Genomic DNA, 19,503 nt, shown 5'->3' on the forward strand with positions numbered 1-19,503 from the left:
ACTAAAAATTAGAAATATGATACTTAAAAAAGATGTACTTAAGTGCAAATCTAGCAAACATATACAGGACTTATATACTGAAAACTGAAAAGTGCTGAAAAGAGAAATAAAAGAAGGCCTAAATATATGGTTTGGAAGACTCAATAGAGTAAAGATATTGATTTTTATCAAAACCCCAGCAAGGATTTTTTGTGGACATAAATAAATTTAGTGTAAGATTTGAAAAGCCACAGGCCTTAGGATATCTAAAATAATTTTGAAAAAGAAGAATACAGTGAGACAAATCGCTCTATCTGATTTGAAGACTTACATAACTACAGTATTCAAGATTGTGTGGTATTGGAGTAGATAGCCATATAGATCAACACATGGAACAGAAAAGAAAACCTAAGATGAAAAATGTAAATTTATAAAATTTTTAGAAAAAGACATAGAAGAAATTTGGGGGACATAGGATTTGATGAAAAGTTATTAGACTGACATCAAAAGTATAATCAATAAAAAATTGGTAAATATAACTGATTAAAAATTTAAAACTTTGATTTGTGAGAGCCCCTGTTGAAAGGATGAATAACAAGAAACAGACTAGAAGGAAATATTTGCAAACCACTTATCTGACACAAGATTGGTATCTAGAATATAAAAAGAACCGTCAAAACTAATAGCAAATAAACCAGTTCAATTAGAAAATACCTTAAAAGACATTTCACTGAAGAAAATACTAAGCGAATTAGCACACGAGAAGATGTTCATCATTAACTATTAGGGAAATGAAAATTAAGGCTGAAGGAAATATCACTACACATTTATTAGAACAGCTAAAATACTAATGGCAGTGTCAAATGGTGGTAAGCATGTATAGAAACTGAATCTCTCCTATGTTGCTGCAGAAAATGTAAAATGGTACAGCCACGGCGGAAGGTAATTTGGCAGTTTCTTCAAAATCAAAAGATATAAACCATAGACTCAACAGTCAAACTTCTTGGCATTTCTCAGAGAAATAAATATGTTTGCTCCCACAAAAACCTGTATATGATTCTTCATAGCAGCTTTATTTACAATAGCCCCAAACAGGAAGCAAGCAAAATGCCTACTAAACATGAATGGATAAACAAAAGGTGATACATCCTCAGCAATAGAAAAGAACAAGTATTGATATACTTAACAACTTGGGTGGATCGGAATAGCAATAGCATTATGCTTGAGTGGGAAAAAATACCAAAAGGTATTATAATGTGTGATTCTGTTTATATAACCTTTTATCAAAAGTACAGAAATAGAGGACAGATTAGTAATTGGCAGGAATTTAAGCCTGAGGTAGGAGGTGGGACTTGGTATGACTACAGACGTAGCAGGAGGAAGATCATTGTGGTGATAGAATCGTTTTTTCTCCTTGCTTTGGTGATGGTTACAGGAATCTACACTTGGGATAAAATGACATAGACTTTACACACACACTGTACCTATGACAAATTCCTGGGTTTGTGTTGGACCATAATTAAGTAAGATGTAATCAATGGGACAAAGGGAGAAACTAGATAAGTGATACATGGGACCTGGCTGTACTATACTTGCAATTTCTTGTGTGCTGTAATTATTGTTGAAAATGCAGAAAAAAAAAATAATCCTATTTCGCTTTGGGTAGCTGTGGCGCCCATTACTTCGTCAGAGGAGAAGCCGTGAGACCGCAGAAACCCCAATACTCGGTTTTAAATATAAGCGTGACCTGGGGCAGAAAAAAGTCGCTGTGCAGCACAATGTGGTGAGCAAAAGAGGTGTCTTCCCGGCCCTGAGGATGTCGGAGGCGGCGTCCGCGCCCCTGAAGCTGGGAGGGGAGTGGCGCGCCGCAGAGTTCCAGCCCCTCCCTCCGCCGCTCTTGGAGCCAGTGCGGTGCGCCAGAAGGCTGGGGAGCCAGAAGCGCTGGGACCCTTGAGCGGCGCTCCAGCATTCCCGACCGCCCCAGCCCCTCACCTTAGAGAAGAGCAAGAGAACTTTCTTTGAACTGCGAACGTTTTTGATAAAGGGATAGTCTCCCAGGCTTTGGCTTCCCGCCTCTTGATTGTGGGTTTGATCCCGCGCTGCTTTCCTTCTCCCTAACATCCTGGGGTGCAGCCGGGAGTCCTTTAGCGCGTCAGAGTCTGGAACAGAGGCTGTCCTGGCCTCCGAGGGTGAAGCGGCCATCGGCCTCGTCTCCTCGCAGCCCCCACCCCGCCGCTCCTCGGTGCGCTTGAGGGGCAGTGGGTGGCCCGGCTGTAGCGGACCGCGCTCCGGGAGCACGCGGCATGCAATCACTCAACATTACGCGGGAGCAGTTCTCCCGGCTACTACGGGACCACAACTTGACCCGCGAGCAGTTCATCGCGCGGTATGGGCTGCGGCCCCTGGTCTACACCCCGGAGCTGCCCGGGCGCGCCAAGCTGGCCTTAGTGCTCACCGGCGTGCTCATCTTTGCTCTAGCACTCTTTGGCAACTCACTGGTGGTCTTCGTAGTGACCCGCAGCAAAGCCATGCGCACGGTCACCAACATCTTTATCTGCTCCTTGGCGCTCAGCGACCTGCTCATCGCCTTCTTCTGCATCCCGGTCACCATGCTCCAGAACATCTCTGACACCTGGCTGGGGGGTGAGTCCACGTCCGCACCTTCTTCCCTAATCCCCCAGCCTTCCACGGGACTCTCCCCGCCCCTTTGTTCCTTACATTTCTCTTTCTACCAAAAGAACCCAGAGCTCTTTCTTAGAACTTCTTCGCCTGCGCTCGCTTGGAGAGTTTTTTGGTACTTGATTCGGTGCAACGCTTCTTCTCCTTGTCGCTTAACGACACAGATTTCTTTGCATTGCCGGGAGGACCACGGGGAAAGGGAGGGAAAACTGACTGGGAAGAAATCCGAGAGGGAGACAAACCATGAGAGACTCTGGATCCCGGCAACCAAACAGAGGCATGGGGTTGGGGCAGGTGGAAGGATCGGATAACCGGGTGATGGGTATGACGTAGGACAGGTGTGGTGATGAGAACTGGCTTGTTAAACGCAACTAATGAGTCCTTGAACGCTACATCAAAAACTAATGATGTACTATATGCTGGCTTATTGAACAGAATAAAATAAAATTTAAAAAGACACAGGAAAATGCTAGGAAAAGTACAAGGTAGTGAGATGGGGAGTCGCATTGGTCAACAGTTATTTTAGCTCCTTTTTCCATAATTACCAGGATTTTTTCTGTTTTTTAAGTAAAATAAAAATATTTCAAAAATAAAAATACCGATATCCACTCATCCTCCCAACTTACAGTCTCACTACACAGATGCTTCTGTGGCTTCCAAACAGGTGTTTGTAGGTATTTGTAGATCCAATTTATATAGGGACTTAAAACTAATTTTATATATGTGTGTGTGTATTTTATTATATATTATATGTAATTATTATGCAATTATATATAATAGGTATTTAATAGATATATCCCTGCAAATGGATTATATATATATATAAATACATATATACATATATTATGTGTGTGTGTATAGTCATTTTTTTCAGATTCAGTAAACAGAATCAAGCAGGGAGAATTAACACAGAAAACATATCCCCCTCCTGACTGATAAAGAAGGAGACATTGATTCCTTCTCCTTCCTTTAAAGGGGAGTGGAAATGGTAGGGAAGCATTCAGAGTTATTGAGCTGGGATCCCAGTGTAGAGGTTGAGAAACGCTAGACAGTGCACCTCAACCAGGTAGGTAATCCAGTCTTTCCAGACACACAGCTACAGAGCATGCTCTAGTCCATAAGCAGTAATGCCTTCTGTTGTCACCAGTGTTTAATGGTGTGTCTTGGTGATGAAGTTCTGGTTGTACCCCCATTGTCATGGATGGGTGCATTCTTGAAACCACATCACAATTCATACAAAGTGGTCGCAAATACAAAGAACGTGAGAGAAATGGATCATTATGCCTCCAAGCCCTGCCATTTCCATTCCTTTGCTCCTTCCTTTTAATCTCATGGAGAGTTTCTTTTATCCTACCAATAACAAGTTGAGCTCTTCAATTTCTTTCCCTGGCATTTTTTTCCTATTAATTTACATTGGGTTTATCTTTAGTGCATCAAGAGGCTAAGATCTTTGATTCCCATCTCATCTACAATGTATTTCCAAAAATGCACTAACCATTAGAGAACATAGCACTGACGTGAGAGTGACACATAATGCAGCAAGTGGCAAACCAACTTCTGACTTACAGCCTGTCTTATGCACTCCGATGAAATCATTGTACTTGGATGTAACAGAACAGGATCCACTCTGCTGTGGGAGTATAAAAGTCAGGAAGGTTACTCCAAAGAGGGGACTTGCGAGCTACTTATTGAAGAATGATTCAGATTGTTTTCAGCAGAGAAAGAAGGATGGAGTGTGTCCCAGGAACAGGGTCAATCCAAAGTTTGGAGGAGAGAACGAAGGTGATGAATTCCAAGAACACTGTGTAAGTCATGTCAAGTATATAGTGTATATGTGAGGGATGGTGGGAAATGAGAAGAGAGTGGGAAAAGTATCAGAAAAAGTATCAGTTAGGCTAAACCTAAAATATGAATACCCCTCAAATTCCTTCAGGGTGAAGGAGGAAATATAAAGGAAGCAGTGGAAACCACTAGGAGGCAACAATGTCAGGACAAAGTCTCAGGACCTCCCCTAAAGGGGGCAGGACCCCTGGAGTCAGGGCTGGTGCCCTGAATTGTCAAATCTTTTGTTGTTGCTGCTGCTACTGCCTTCCTCCTCCTCCTCCTCCTCCTCCTCTTCCTCCTTCTTCTCCTCCTCCTCCTCCTTCTTCTTCTTTGAACTCCAGAGAAGCTGGAGAAATGGAATTTTGGAATTTTAGGATCTTGGCATTTAGTTCAAATTAAGATAAAATAAAATAAAATGCAATTGGGTAAAAGAAAACCTCCCTGGGGGTTTGGCCACAAATAATTCATGGACCTCCAGTTTGTGACTTTTCTTCAAAGTCTTCGCCTCAGACATTTCTGACAAAGGTAGGGCTACAAATGATTGTTTTCTTCTTCTTTCTCTAGTCCACTTATCTCCCTTGCTAGGGACCAATGTTGCCTGTTGAGTCAAATCCTGCATTTGGACAAGATCTCCAGGTGATTCATAAGCACATGAAAATTTGAGAAGCACCACTCTAAGTAATGATTCTCAGACCTGGCTACACAGAGAACCTCCAGAGGCTTTAAAAATGTTCTGTGCCAGCCCATGTCCAAACTAGTTACATCTGACTCTCTGGAACCAGCTTGCAGACTTAAAGAGACCATTGTGCACATCTCTACCCTGTTCCCCATTCAGAGACGTCATGTTATTGGCTTGAAATCAGCCATGACAGGAATATTTACATTGTGGATGTCAGCAGCAAAAACTCTTTAAAAAACAAAACAAAACAAAACAAAACCATACAGTTGTTTTCCAGCATACCACTGAGCAAAGACTTTTGAGTTTCTGTTGGTGCAGTGATGGCACCATAAATGACAGGTGCAACAAAGTGTATCCATAAACATTTAGTTTAAGTGAGTTACACTCAATTTAGAAGGAGATCTAAATTCAGCATCTAAGTGTTGTTCGGCATTGAGGCAATTGTATGTGCAATTCTTGTATATGTCTGGCATATGCCAACACTCTTTGACCCACTGGTTGATTTACTCCCACACTACTCCGCAGAGCATCCAACACAGAGCTAGCAGGAATGGTGATTCTCTTCCCACAGGAACAGTAAATAGCATTTGTTTATGGTTTTTTAAAATCACTAATGTGAGGATGGGTTTGTGTTTTTATAGCAATTAGGAGTCAGGCCTTGGAAGTTCTGTGTGCATTCTGCTTACAAATCTATCTGATCAGACTCTAGCAGTCAAGTTGCCCATTGTACTCTTAGGGCCATGGAATTTACCTCTTCTAATCTGCAGTCTGTTCTTCCTCATTTTGTCTCTTTTTTTCCTCCCCCTTTAATCTCTTTCTTTGAAATATCTACATGTTCCTCCAAATTTACTGTCTGAATATGCTGGTTTTTTTTCAACTAAATTCCACAAAATAGATTTTGCTTCTCAACAATGCTCCAGAACACTTATCTCTTTCTTTATATTCTGCCCTTTGATGGTTCTTATAATTCTTCTTAGTTTTTGAGTGTGTGTCCACTGAAGCCTAGCGTGCAATTTCTTCTTTCATCACCCATTTCTGCAGAGAGACTCCAACCAGGACTCTCCTTTCTTTGCTGATAATTCTGAAATCAGTATCTAATTATCTTAAGCCGTAATCCCCCTGACCTGAGACTGGATATTTATACACAGATCTCTTATTAGCTCCAACATTCTCTCACCCTACCTTATCTCTCTGCCCAGAGTCTAAACTATTATCATTACTAGTCTGAGTCATTTTTGTATTCAGCATTTTCCGGGTATCTGTTGTTTGCTCTGGGATATTAAAGGTGTAGAGAAAGCTGAGTTCTTATGGAATTGCCAGGTTTCAGTTAGAGCAAGATGGGGAATGTGGCACTCAAAGAAAAAATGGAGAAGGCAGGGGATTTTGTTGCCAGAGTTTCAGAGTGCACTGTGGGGAAGTGTTGGGGAACTGGAGGCTTGGATCAGAAGGGGGATGTTTAGAGCCTCGATTGGGTCCAGGGGCAAGGGATGGTCTAGGAGAATGGGACTCATGGTGACTCAGGTAAACGTGAATTTACAAAATACGGGAGGATTAATTCTGAAGAATTCCCAGAAGGAGGTAGAACATCAGATCTCATTCTAGCCTCTTTATTGCTCTCAGCATTAATGAATTGAGATGGGGAAGGGCTTTATGGCCTTGTGGGAGCCACAGGACTCTCTGCCTGCTTTTATCCTATTGTGGGCAGGGTCACAGCCAGGGGAAGGGAAGATCTCCCCAGGTACATCCAGAGCTCTCTGCACCTCCTTGCGATCCTGCTGTGGGCTCTGAAAAGAATTTTCTAAGGATGACTGGTAAATTGACTAAAAGCAATTACAGAAAAGGAGTTCCCAAAATAGCCTAAGTAATAGCAGCCTCGCTGGGAGAAGGGCACTTTCGCATCTACTTACTATACCTGAAGACTGCTTGCTTGGGTAAGAAAATGCAAAAACTCATTTTCTCGGCGGCCGATAGGAAAATTCCGCCTAGAGAGGTGGCTCTCAGTCTTGCCAACACATAGAATCGCTCAGGGAGTTTTTAAAATGATGCCTGGTTTCTACCCTGGGATATTCTGATTTAATTGGTCTGAGTACCCAGGTATTGGATTTTCAGAAGTTCCCCAATAACATAATTTGTAGCCAAGGTTGAGAATCACTGATGTAGCGCAAATGCCGACAACGCCAAGACGTGGGCTGTTGTGAAGATGAAAAGAAATAAAGGAGGCCAGGTGCTTCCGAAGCACAGCACCTGCCACATACACCAGCTCAAGGTTGCTCTACAGTGTAGGGGAAAAAACCGCCATCGGAGTTACAGTGCTTGGAAAAGCCACACGTAAGTTGTATAAAATGAAGCTTGATGTGGAACTTTGAGGCGATTTTCCCATTATACTCCATCAATTACGTCTCTACAAAAGCCCTAAAGTTTTTTGGAGTCTTTTGAGGTGGATTTAGAAAGAAGCTGAAAATGATTAAAATGTCAGGATACCTGACATACGACGTAAGACTGAAAGAATTAGTCTCTCATCTGGAGAATAAAACTCTAGTTTTATTTTTTTTTAAGATTTTATTAATTTGTTTGACAGAGATCACAAGTAGACAGAGAGGCAGGCAGAGAGAGAGGGAAGCAGGCTCCATGCTGAGCAGAGAGCCAGATGCGGGGCTCCATCCCAGGACCCTGGGATCATGACCTGAGCTGAAGGCAGAGGCTTTAACCCACTGAGCCAGCTCACCCAGGCACCCCAAAACTCTAGTTTTAAATGAGCACACCCCCACAGCAAGGTTTTCAGTCCGAGTTACCCAGAGACTTGGTGGCTGGTGTGGGCAGGTGTGGAGCAGGCAGGCTCCCAGGCTTCACCAAAACAGCCCCCTTCTTTCTTTTTAATAAATAGAATTTTCCATTAGATTTCATATTTGTAGGAAAGGATTTTACTGGAATGAAGATTGAAGGAAAGGAGGGTAGGAAAGAAAAAAACACTCACTGTACACCACACAAAAAAATTAGGTGGGGGGTGCCTGAATGGCTTACTTGGTTGAGTGTCCAGCTCTTGATTTTGGCTCAGGTCATGATCTCAGGGTCATGAAATTGAGTCCCACTGAGCATGGCGTCTGCTTGAGAGTCTCTCTTCCTCTGCCACTTCCTTGGCTCTCATGTTCTTTCTCTAAATAAATAAATAAAATCTTAAAAAAAAATTAGGTGAGTTTTTAGAGATTCCAACCTGATAAATTCTGAAATGGGTTATTAAAGGAAGTTGTTGGGGTGCCTGGTGGCTCAGTCGAAATGTTTGCCTTTGGCTCTGGTCATGATCCTGGGTTCAAACCACCCCCCCACTACTATCTTCCTCATCTGGCTCCCTGCTCAGCGGGGAGCCTGCTTCTTCCTCTCCCTGTGCTCTCTCTCACTCAAATAAATAAATTTTTAAAAAATTTAAAAAGGAGGTTATTAAATTATGTGGTGAAAAGATCTTAGTTTGGGGGGCCAGCTCAGAGCAGAGGGATTAGACTGGAACATCTTCAGGTCTACTTTATTATTTGATTAGTGGTTAGAAAATATCACTTACAATAATAATTTTCCCTTTTCTATAACATTTTAGAAACCTCAGAGTTCCTGGGGGAAACTAAATATGGTGAAACTGATGTAAAATCAACAGTATCGTGGGACTTAAAAAAAAAAAACTTTAAACAGGAATGATGAAAGCTGCTGACAAAGAATAGACTCACTGAAGTGAAGAAGTATAAAAAAATGAAAGAAGTAAATCGAAGAGAAGGCCCAGCGACAGTAGTTTGGACGTCAAATCAAAAATTGTGCCATAGGGGCACCTGGGTGGCTCAGTGGGTTAAGCCGCTGCCTTTGGCTCAGGTCATGATCTCAGGGTCCTGGGATCGAGTCCCACATCGGGCTCTCTGCTTGGCGGCAAGCCTGCTTCCCTCTCTCTCTCTCTGCCTGCCTCTCTGTCTACTTGTGGTCTCTCTCTGTCAAATAAATAAATTAAAAAAAAATCTTTAAAAAAAAATTGTGCCATAGGGCCAGCCTCTGGGTGGTCTCCTCTTGAATTAATTATGTGCACACTTTAAGAAGAAAAGATGCCAGGGTCAAGAAATTTACTAAGTTTTCTCAGGAGGCTGGGAGGTGGTCCTATCAGCCATGGGATTTGTATGAGTCTCTCTACCTAGGACAACAATATTTACAGTTAAAATAAGGACACAAAAGATTTGGCAATGAGAAAATTTGAAAAATTTCATTGTGTACTTAGAAAGCATAAAAAAAATTCCCTTTTCCATTTGCTTTCCTAGTACATAGCTTAGCATGTTCTTTGACCAGTGATTGGTTTATTAAGATTCTTATTTGCAAACGGAGAAGCCTGTCTAAACCTAACTTAAGAAAAGGTGAGGGAGGATATTCTGTCTCATGGAACTGAAAAATTCAGGATTAGGTCCAGCTTCAGGCATAGCTGAATCTAGGTCTCCCAAAAGTGACTCCAGGGCTCTGCCATTCTCCCCGTCTTTGCCCAGCCTCACTCCCTTCTGTAGTGCAGTTTCATTCTTGGGTTATTTTTGTCAGGTATTATGAAAAATGGTCCTGGAACTATTGACACATATTTTCTTTAAAACTCCCCATTTCAGGGGTGCCTGGTGGCTCAGTCGGTTAAGCATCCAAATCTGGTTTTTGCTCAGATCATGAACTCAAGGTTCTGGGATTGAGCCCCATGTCCAGCTCAGCATGGAGTTTGTTTGAGACGTTCTCTCCTTCTCCCTCTGCTCTTTCCCCTTCTCTCTCTTTCTCTAAAATGAATAAATAAACCTTTCTTTAAAAAGAACTCCCTGTTTCAACCCAAATGTGTATTCACAGGTAATTTCGTTGTTTCATTTCCTATATTAAAATTAAGGATTGATTTCTAATGATTAATTCTGAAGTACTCAAGTGTTTAGTGTCTTTAGGCAAAACTAGATTTGTTCTTTGTGTGGCTGTGTTCTGAGAATATACATCATCTATAGTACCAGAAAGATTGCAGATTATTAAGGACTAGTGGAATTCTCCTTATGATATAATGTGTTCTCATAATCTGGGAGAGATAAAAGAGATAGTTTGGTGCAGTGAAAATGAATATACACTCTAGAATGGACAATATTGGGTTCTAATATTGTTGCACCATTTATGACCCATAGGTTACTGAACTAGCTATTAACTACACTTCCTTGCATTCTGTTTGCCCCTATTAGGAGACCAAGAGGAGAAGTTACAAAATTATATATGATGTTGCCCCCCAGTGGTCAATGCAGCAGCAGAAACTACAACAAAGATGCAAGATTTACATCATGCTGTAGTTTATAAAAAATATTAACAGATACCCAGTTCTTATGATTTCCCATTGTATTTCAGCATGAAGTATGCAATATTTACATATCTTCACATATAAAACCTTTCATCTAAAAAATTTGAAACATGCATGCTTTCAATGCATGCTTCAAAATATATTAAAAAAAACTCTTTGTAAAATTGAGAGGCATTTAATATCTGCAGTGTTCTTTGCAGGTCGGCAAACACCATGTTTCATGTTGGGACAGTTATTTTATTTCTCTTTTTATGGTTTTCCCATCTGTAAATTTGGGAAAAGCTATGCCTACCTCATAAGGTTGCTGGGAGAATGAATGACGCTGCGTGTAAAGGATCTGGCACATAGTGGGTAGCCTATAGAAGGAAGCAGATTGTAGTTTACAGCTGCGAAGTGTTACTATTTAAAATGTTAGGAATCTTTTATGTACAGAATGACAGAGTTTAAAAAAACTGTAATTGCAATATTAATTTCTCAAAGACATATGTATGCATTTAAATGAAACCACTATAAATAACCCTGTCCATATAATTTATTTTTGTTAATAAAGTCTTGGATAACTGTCATGAAAATATTTACTCTTATCCTCAAACAATGAAAATTCAAACTAATCATTTGTACTCAGAAAAGAATATTTGCTTTCATTTATTTTAGAAGCAATTATACATCCTGAAAAGAGGCTGAAGTGGTTAAAGATTTGTTGGGGCTGTTATAGATTCTGTAGTTGCTTGCCAGGCTTGGGGGTCTTCCCAGGACACTGAAGACTGGGAGGCACAAGGTTACCACACCAATATGAAAACAGAGCCGTCCTACTGACCCCCTTTCCCTGGTCTGGTAATTGCAGCTCCTTTTGCCACAATCCCCATCCCACCCCCATGGAACCTCTCTTGATTGTGAACCTTGGCTGCCCGTTACCTTGTGAACATTCTTGCTGTCTGGTTCGTGGCCTGAAGAAGGCTCATGACGGCTCCTAGGCTCACTATTTGAGAAGTATGTCATCATCCCCATTTTACAGAGGAGAAAATGGAGGCACAAAAAGATGGGGTTAGTACATCAGTTATCTCTTTCCAACTGCAAATTACTCAAACCCTTGTAGATTAAAGAAACCACTGTTTTGTTTCTGTTTTTGCTAGTGATTCAGTGTCAGTGGCTTAGCCGTTAGGCTTGTCTCTGCTGGGCAGTTCTTTTGCTGGTTTCCCCAGAGGGCACTCACAAGACGACGTTCTTCTGGCTGCCTGATGGAGGCTCACCATTTTAGATGACCTCAGCAGGGACAGGCTATCTCTGTCCCATATGGTTCCCTTCTTCAGCAGGATAGTCCACAATTCTTTACGTGGGAGCACCACATTCGAAAAGAGTGAGAGCAGAAGCTTCAAAACCTCTCGCCCAGGATTGGAAGTTGCACCAATGTCCCTTCTGTGATTAAAGCAAATCACGTCATCAGTGGGGAAGGAGTCTCTCCACTTGGCAAAGTCCCATTGATGGGGGCTGAGGGAGCTTGCAGACAGTGACAGGGGAAATTGGAGCCTTTTTTTTTTTTTTTAATTAATCTATCACATTTAGGACAGTGCTCATGCTCATATAAATAGGAAGTGCTGGGGCGCCTGGGTGGCTCAGCGGGTTAAAGCCTCTGCCTTCAGCTCGGGTCATGATCCCAGGGTCCTGGGATCGAGCCCCGCATCGGGCTCTCTGCTTGGCTGGGAGCCTGCTTCCTCCTCTCTCTCTCTCTCTGCCTGCCTCTCTGCCTACTTGTAATCTCTATCTGTCAAATAAATAAATCTTTAAAAAATAAATAAATAAATAAATAAATAAATAGGAAGTGCTGCTGCCAGGACTTGAGGGCAAGAGCTGTGCTTCTGTGTCGAGCTTTTCACCACAGCAGCTCTGCCGGAGTATGACATGATTGTTCTTTCTGCAATGCATTGTCTCATCCCCTGCCTCTGCCGCATATGTGCATAGTGCTTCCTGCACAGTTAGACCGCAGATACTCTTTCTGGGACCTGGAGGACAAAGTTATGATATGAAAAGTTGTCCTGGTCTTTGCCCCCCAAACCTTCCCGAGAATGGATTCCTCTCCATTGATTCTCAGTGGCTCTGGCCACCTGTCTACTGACGCTTGCAACCTTAACACACACCTATTCACAGAAGTCCATACTGACTTGGGTTTAGAAGTCCTGTCAAGCTAGGCTACAGACTGAGCAACATGCTTGGCTTTTTAAAACTTTTCCTTTACTGCATCATCTATAAACACTAAAGGTTTATTTTTATGAGGAGGAATTTTACTGAGTCAAAATTTAATCTAAGTATCAATATAAACCTGATCCAAGCAGTGATTTCCTCAGTGGCTCTGAGGAAAAGATGGTGAAAATGTATTTTAAAAGTACAGTTTTACTTTAAAAAAAAAGGGCAGGGTGATGAAACCTTGGAAATTGGTACTGATCTAATGCTTAAAACAGATTATATGAAGACATAATGAAATAAAACTTCACTTTGGGCAAGATGTAGGTCCTGTTAAAATTTTACATTACCTATAAATAAATCATTAGGTATAAAATACACATCTTCACACTGTTTGCTAGATGCAAAAACAGCTGGTTAATTCAGTGAGCACACTTTTCAAATTAGATTTTCAGTATTGAGGAAATAATATTCTCTGACTTTGAAGATAACAATCTGTCTGTTTTCGTCTCCTCCACTAGAATATAAGCTCCATAAGGTCAAAGACTTGATCTCTCTTGTATATCATCCAGCACTTAATTGCATAGCTATTACTAGGTTATATGGTAGGTTCTCAATAAATAATTTTTGAATGTATTAAAGTTTATCACCTTATTTGTCATTATGCTAATAGTTGACTCTTTTAAGAAATTAGTTGTATTTATTTTTGTGACATACAGAAGAATGAGATTGTATTTATCTTCATGTCTTTGCTTTTTTGGTTGCAAGGAACAAAGATTCAGTTTACCTAGATAGCTATGGCAAGCCTGTTTTGTAGCAGTGAAGAAGAGGGGGATCTCTTGAATTTAAGGACGGTAACAGGTAGGTCTATGGAAGTTGAAGGGAGATCTGAAGCAGCAGCTGTGTGGAGCTCGGCATGAAGAATCCATGAATCTCCAGGGCTCGGCCATAAATACGACTTTGCTCCACTCCTCCAGTGGACAAAGTCTTGCTTATTCAGTCTGATTGCTTTTTACTGCCATACTGTTCAATCGTTGAGTTTATTCAGTCTTTTCCGTATCATATATCTTCCACCTTCTGTTTTATACTCTTGGACAGCTGAATAAATCCTAGTGCTCCAAGTGTCAAATTCAAAGAGGCTTAGTTCAGTGACCAACACTAGTATAAAATAATTTTGATCTTTACTTATGTGTCTCAAAGAAATTTTAAAATATTTTAATTCATTACTCACAAGACTATCTCTTAAAACCCCGTTCTTTCATTTCATTCAGGTCTTTACTATTACACTTAATAGTGTTCCACAGAGCTTTTTTCACCTTGCAAACATCACATGTCCTTTCAGGCCACGGCAGACAGTAGACACAATGTTGCCACACTAGTATTAATACAAAGCCGTCACTGACTCACGCCCCCATCTTGTAATGCTGGACTTCACGGTCTCTCAACTTCCCCATCCCACCCAAGGAAACCTCCTTTGACTATGAACATATGCTTCAGCTCCTTGTGGACATTCTTACTGCCTCCTTCTTTCCCTCCATCCTCATCAGTCTATCTCCCCTTCTCTCTCTGTCTCTCTGCCTCCACCTCCCACCTTTTCTCTCTCTCTTTAAATCTCAGTCTTATTTATGCAAATATCCCATCCTGATACCTGACCCAAATTATTCCACATAGTCTGGTTAACAAAATGGCCACGAGAGGGAACTATCCAGCAGGCATATCTTAGTTAATTAAGGAGAGAAGGAAAGGGTGGAGGAGAAAAAGAAACTAGGAAAACTCATACACTAATTTTATCCATTTGTCTTTAGATTTTCTACTTTTTCATAACCCTCGTAGCTCCCACTCTTTTTTTAAAGATTTTATTTATTTGACAGGCAGAGATCACAAGTAGGCAGAGAGGCAGGCAGAGAGAGAGAGGGAGGAAGCAGGCTCCCCGCTGAGCAGAAAACCTGATGCGGGGCTCGATCCCAGGACCCTGAGATCATGACCCAAGCTGAAGGCAGAGGCTTTAACCCACTGAGCCACCCAGGCGTCCTAGTAGCCCCCACTCTTACTGATGGTTTGTTCTGAAGAAAAGATTCACAGCAGCTGTACTCTCAGCTTTGAAGAGGAAAAAAACACTTTCTTGATATGTTAAAAATCAAATAGAGACAGAAGGAAGAAAAGGGCAATCTACGTATAGATGAGAGCAATAGTAAGCAGTAAGGAGAATAAGACAGAATTATATCAAACTGGGTACTTAGAATATCCAACCTCATCAGCTGGGGAAGCTCCATGGAGACAGCCAGGCTGGAGTCTGGATTGAGAGGCCTGGGCGGAGCATCCTCCCCTCAGGTGAAACTTCCAAATGACTATCCCCAAAAGGGCCATATTTATGGGGCAAATGATGGGGTCTGAAGGTGAACATTTGTTTGCCTGTGTGCTGTTTAGAGTGGCTGCATTTCTGTGTTACCATGTCTTTACATCTTCAAGGAGCCTGGGCTAGGTGTGCAGATCCCATTCTGCGGGGACCGGCCAGCCTGGAGCTGGAGGGTGTGTTAGGCAAGATTTATAGCTCCTGGCATCCAGACCAGGAGGGCCAGTTCTGACCTGGAGGCCAGCTAATGTCAACTAACCAGGCTCCCAAGGACAGTCATGCATTCTTTAACCTGCCTGGGTATATGCAAGTCTCAGTGGTTGGTTATGCAGGACAAATCACAGAAAACTTCTTCCCTACAGTACAGGCTTTTCTGTATATCCTTTGGCTTCATCTCACAGTGCATCCTTATACTATTCCTACATCTTAGCCCAAAGACAAGGATTTCGACAGGCTTAGACTTCGGGTTCAATCAATGAAGGGCTAGGAGGAATACATGGCTTCATGTGATCCATATAGGACTTCTCCTTCCAGAGAGAGAGAGAGAAAGGTCACTGCCTTACCTGGCAGGATTGGGCTGGGGTAAGATGTAGTTTGGGCTCCTTCATTAGGAAATCCCTAGAGGCTGCAAAATGCACTAGGCTTGCATGGATTGCAGAGAGGTTAATTGACTAATTAATTTCTTTTAAATTATCTGTGAAATTCTCAAATTTTTGGAAGAAGAGTTCTCTGTAATATATTTTCAATGTTATTTCATTAACAATGATGAGAATGTTAAGTCAGCTAAGTATGAACCTTGGTAATAAATTTGCTTTGCTTTATAGCCTTGTCAGACTTCATTTTCAATGGTCTTTCTTGTAGTAAACATGTCGAAGAAAGACTTTTTTTCTGTATTTAAGGAACTCTGTACATCTGTGCCTTTTATTTCTCTTCCTGGAGAAAGGTATATAGCAAAAAGGAAATAAAAGAAAACTTTTAAGAAAGGAGAGAACTGGGGGAAAAAAAACCTATATATAATATAGTCAGAATATCTAATATAGTCAGAAAATCTTGACTTACAGATAGATGTTACTGACAGATGGGAAACTGACTACATGAGAATGGAACTTGATTATCTTCCATTAAAAACCTTCACAAAAACTCTAACAGAAAAAGAGTTATTAAGTGAGAGACATGCAAGTCAAAATTCTCTACAGGCTAGTTGGGTTCCACATGGCTTTTATACATCCTTTCCCCCATGTTTTCAGCTCTAGGTAGTAGCAATGTCAAGTACAGCCGACAATTGAAGTTATTAGTTTCTTTTAAGTTTCTCACATAAAGAGAGAAATTTAAAAATGGCTGCTTTACCGGTAACTGAAAGATACACTATCTTTAGTACAAACTGTACTGGTTCCTTTAATTTGAAAAGGGAAAAGAAATTCCTTGTTAGAGAAGCAGCCTAAGAGAGGGAGAGGCTGCTGCTTTGCTGAAAGAGTTCTGCTGGCACAGTAGGTCACGAGGTCAAATAGTCATAGGACCCACTTGCGGCCCAGTTACCTCGGTAACAAGAATGTTTGTGTCAGGAAATAGTGTTCCCTAGCAGCAAAACTGTCTTCGATATACTGTGTACCTTCTTGCCACTTAGAATCTGCTTTGTGGACCGGTAGCATCAGTATCACCTCGAACCTTGTTAGAAACAGTCTCGGACTCCATCCCAGACCTACTGAATCAGAATCTGTATTCTAATGAAATTACCAGTGTGGGCCTTATGGGGAAGGAATTTTGAGGCTGGTCTATAAATATACCATTGCTGTGTTCCACTTTTGCTTCTGATGAACACAGGATAGATTACTTTGACCAATGATGAAAGGCTACTTATTAGCAAATAGATGGGCTAAATAGTTCTCTTCAAATATCTATTATACCACAGAGGCAGTTACTACAGTAACCAGGACTTATATCATTATAGCTTATTTTTCCAAATCATTGTTATACTGAGAAGGGCACAGAATTTAATACACAGTCAGCTTTACTTGTGGGCTTGATTTATTGATGACAAAAATCAAACTGACCCAAATTAAATGGGTGAAAAATTCCTGAGTAAATAAGCTTTCATGGAATGGATTACTCTAGTTTTCAAAAGTTACAGTTTTCCTTAATAAAGCTCCAGGTTATTGAATGCTTTTTCTCCTTTCTGTAGCCAATGTCTTCCCCTCCCCGCCCACTCATGCTCTCGCTCTCCAAAATAAATAAAATTAAATAAATAAATAATAAAATCTTTAAAAAAAGAAAAGAGAAGAAAACCATTACCACAATAAGATTTGAAAAACCAGTGTTACAAAAACAAGGTGGCAAATGAATAGAAAATGTGAAGAATATACATTCTTCACATTGGTATATTATCAGATGTATATTATCAGAATTGGCTCACATAGTTATGGAAGCTGAAGAGTCCCACAGCCTGTTGTCTGCAAGCTGGAGATCCAGGCAAACCCCTGGGGGTGGTAGTTCAAAGACGTGAGAGCCAGAGACCCAATGTGTAGGTAGATTCTAGTCTGAGTCTGAATGGCTGAGAACCAGGGACCTCCAGAGTAGAAGATCAATTACTCATCTCAAGCAGTCAGGCAGAGAGCAAATTTAACCTTCCTCTCTGCCTTTTGTTCTATTTAGGCTCTCAACAGATTATAGATGATGCCCACTCGCATGGGGGAGTGCCATCTGCTTTATTCAGCTAACCAATTCAAGTGCTAATCTCTTTTGGAAACACCCTCGAAAACACAACCCGAGATATTACTTAACAAGATATGTGGGCATTCCATGATCCAGTCAAGCTGACATCAAATTAACTATGTAACAAGAATTCATCTATATTCTGTCTTCTCATTCATTCATGCATTTGTTCATTCATTCACCTGTAGGTTATATACTACTTAAGACGTTTTGAATACAGAGAAAGACAAAACAAACACTCCCAGCTGTTCTTTATGGAAAGAGAGCAGACATTAATATCCCACAAATAAACATTTAATTACAAAGTAGCATTCCAAACACTTCAGTTTCAATACAGCCAAGGATAAAGGAGTCAAAATATTTAAAAACCAAAAGCAAAATGTTGAACTAAAGTTGATTGAGAAATGACAAAAGAAAAATAGGCATTAAAGCAATATAGGCAAGTAATACTTAGAATGTTGTCTCTTGCTTTTTGCTTTTAAACCTTAATGTTTAACCTGGGCTCCTTTAATTCTGTTATTTGAAAATCTAATTATTGCTATTAGTGGGGAGGAAAAGAAACCAATTCAGCTATTTTTCTAAAATAGTATTTGTAGCTATTAGAGTAATGAAAATTAGAAGAAAAAATCAGAAGACACACAATTTTACTGTACTGAACTTGTTTTCCTGCACAAATATATACCCAGAAGATTCTTCTTGTAAAGTAACTGAAGGAAGCACTTTGAGCACAACTGCAGAGTTAGTATGAGTTTTGGCTCCATAAGGAAAAACGTGAATGTTTTTCATCTCTAAGGCTCTACTCATTCTAAATCAAAGTCTTTTGGGGGACCACTCCAGCCCATGTGAACAGGGAATGCCCGTTGTCTTTCACTCTGCCACATTCTTAAATATGTAAAGGTAACTAAGGATTCATAGATAGTTTGAAGAAAGTTTGCAGAATACAATACAGATAAATGAAGCTAGAAGAAATAGGTTATTAATAGATAAATTTAGAAATGAAACTCCAAGTAGTATTTTTATATTTACAGACATATCCTGAAAAATGTTTTCTCATGTAATATTTTCCCAGTAGAATTAGTATTTGTTTTGTTTTGTTTTGGTTTTAAGTAGGATGTAGAACCTAATGCAGGGCTTGAGCTCACAACCCTAAAATGGAGGCCTGAGCTGAGATCGAGAGTCAGATGTTTAACCAACTGAGTCACTTAACTTATTTGTTAAGTCTCAAGCTATGACAATAAATGAGTCATTCAGTACCATAATATTTAAGCTGATGTTTACATAAGAAAAACTTACATCCCCAAAATTAATAAAACACTTTAAACAAAATAATACATAGAAAAATTCATTTTTTAAAAGATTTTATTTATTTGACAGAGAGAGAGAGCACAAGTAGGCAGAGCAACAGACAGAGGCAGAGGGAGAAGGGAGTCCAATGGAGGGGCCAATGATTTTATTTATTTATTTGACAGAGACAGAGAGAGAGAGCACAAGTAGGCAGAGCGGCAGACAGAGGCAGAGGGAGAACGGAGTGCAATGAGCAGGGACTCCAATGGAGGGCTCAATCCCAGGACCCTGGGATCATGACCTGAGCTGAAGGCAGCCACTTAACCAAATGAGCCACCCAGGCATCCCTACATAGAAAAATTCTTGAGCTATACTCCAAATATAGTTGGTAGAACATCAAAAACAAATAGATGTTTTGAAAAGCATGCCTAGTGTCCACAAAGGGATGTGTGTGCCACGTGTTGCTGATACATCATTTTATACATTCTTTAC

The 19,503-nt window shown here is 40.7% G+C and overlaps 1 protein-coding gene across 1 annotated transcript in view; it reads left to right on the top strand.

Annotated features, from left to right (window-relative positions):
- Nucleotides 1-2,282: 2,282 nt before the first annotated feature.
- QRFPR (pyroglutamylated RFamide peptide receptor) overlaps nt 2,283-19,503 on the top strand; it is a 43,608-nt gene continuing 26,387 nt past the window's right edge. Inside the window, exon 1 of the mRNA XM_045984567.1 lies at nt 2,283-2,622. Within this exon, the coding sequence (XP_045840523.1) occupies nt 2,283-2,622 (340 nt within the window). The remainder of the gene's footprint in view (nt 2,623-19,503) is intronic.

The sequence above is a fragment of the Meles meles genome, chromosome 2, assembly GCF_922984935.1.
Source record: "Meles meles chromosome 2, mMelMel3.1 paternal haplotype, whole genome shotgun sequence".
Lineage (NCBI taxonomy): Eukaryota > Metazoa > Chordata > Mammalia > Carnivora > Mustelidae > Meles > Meles meles.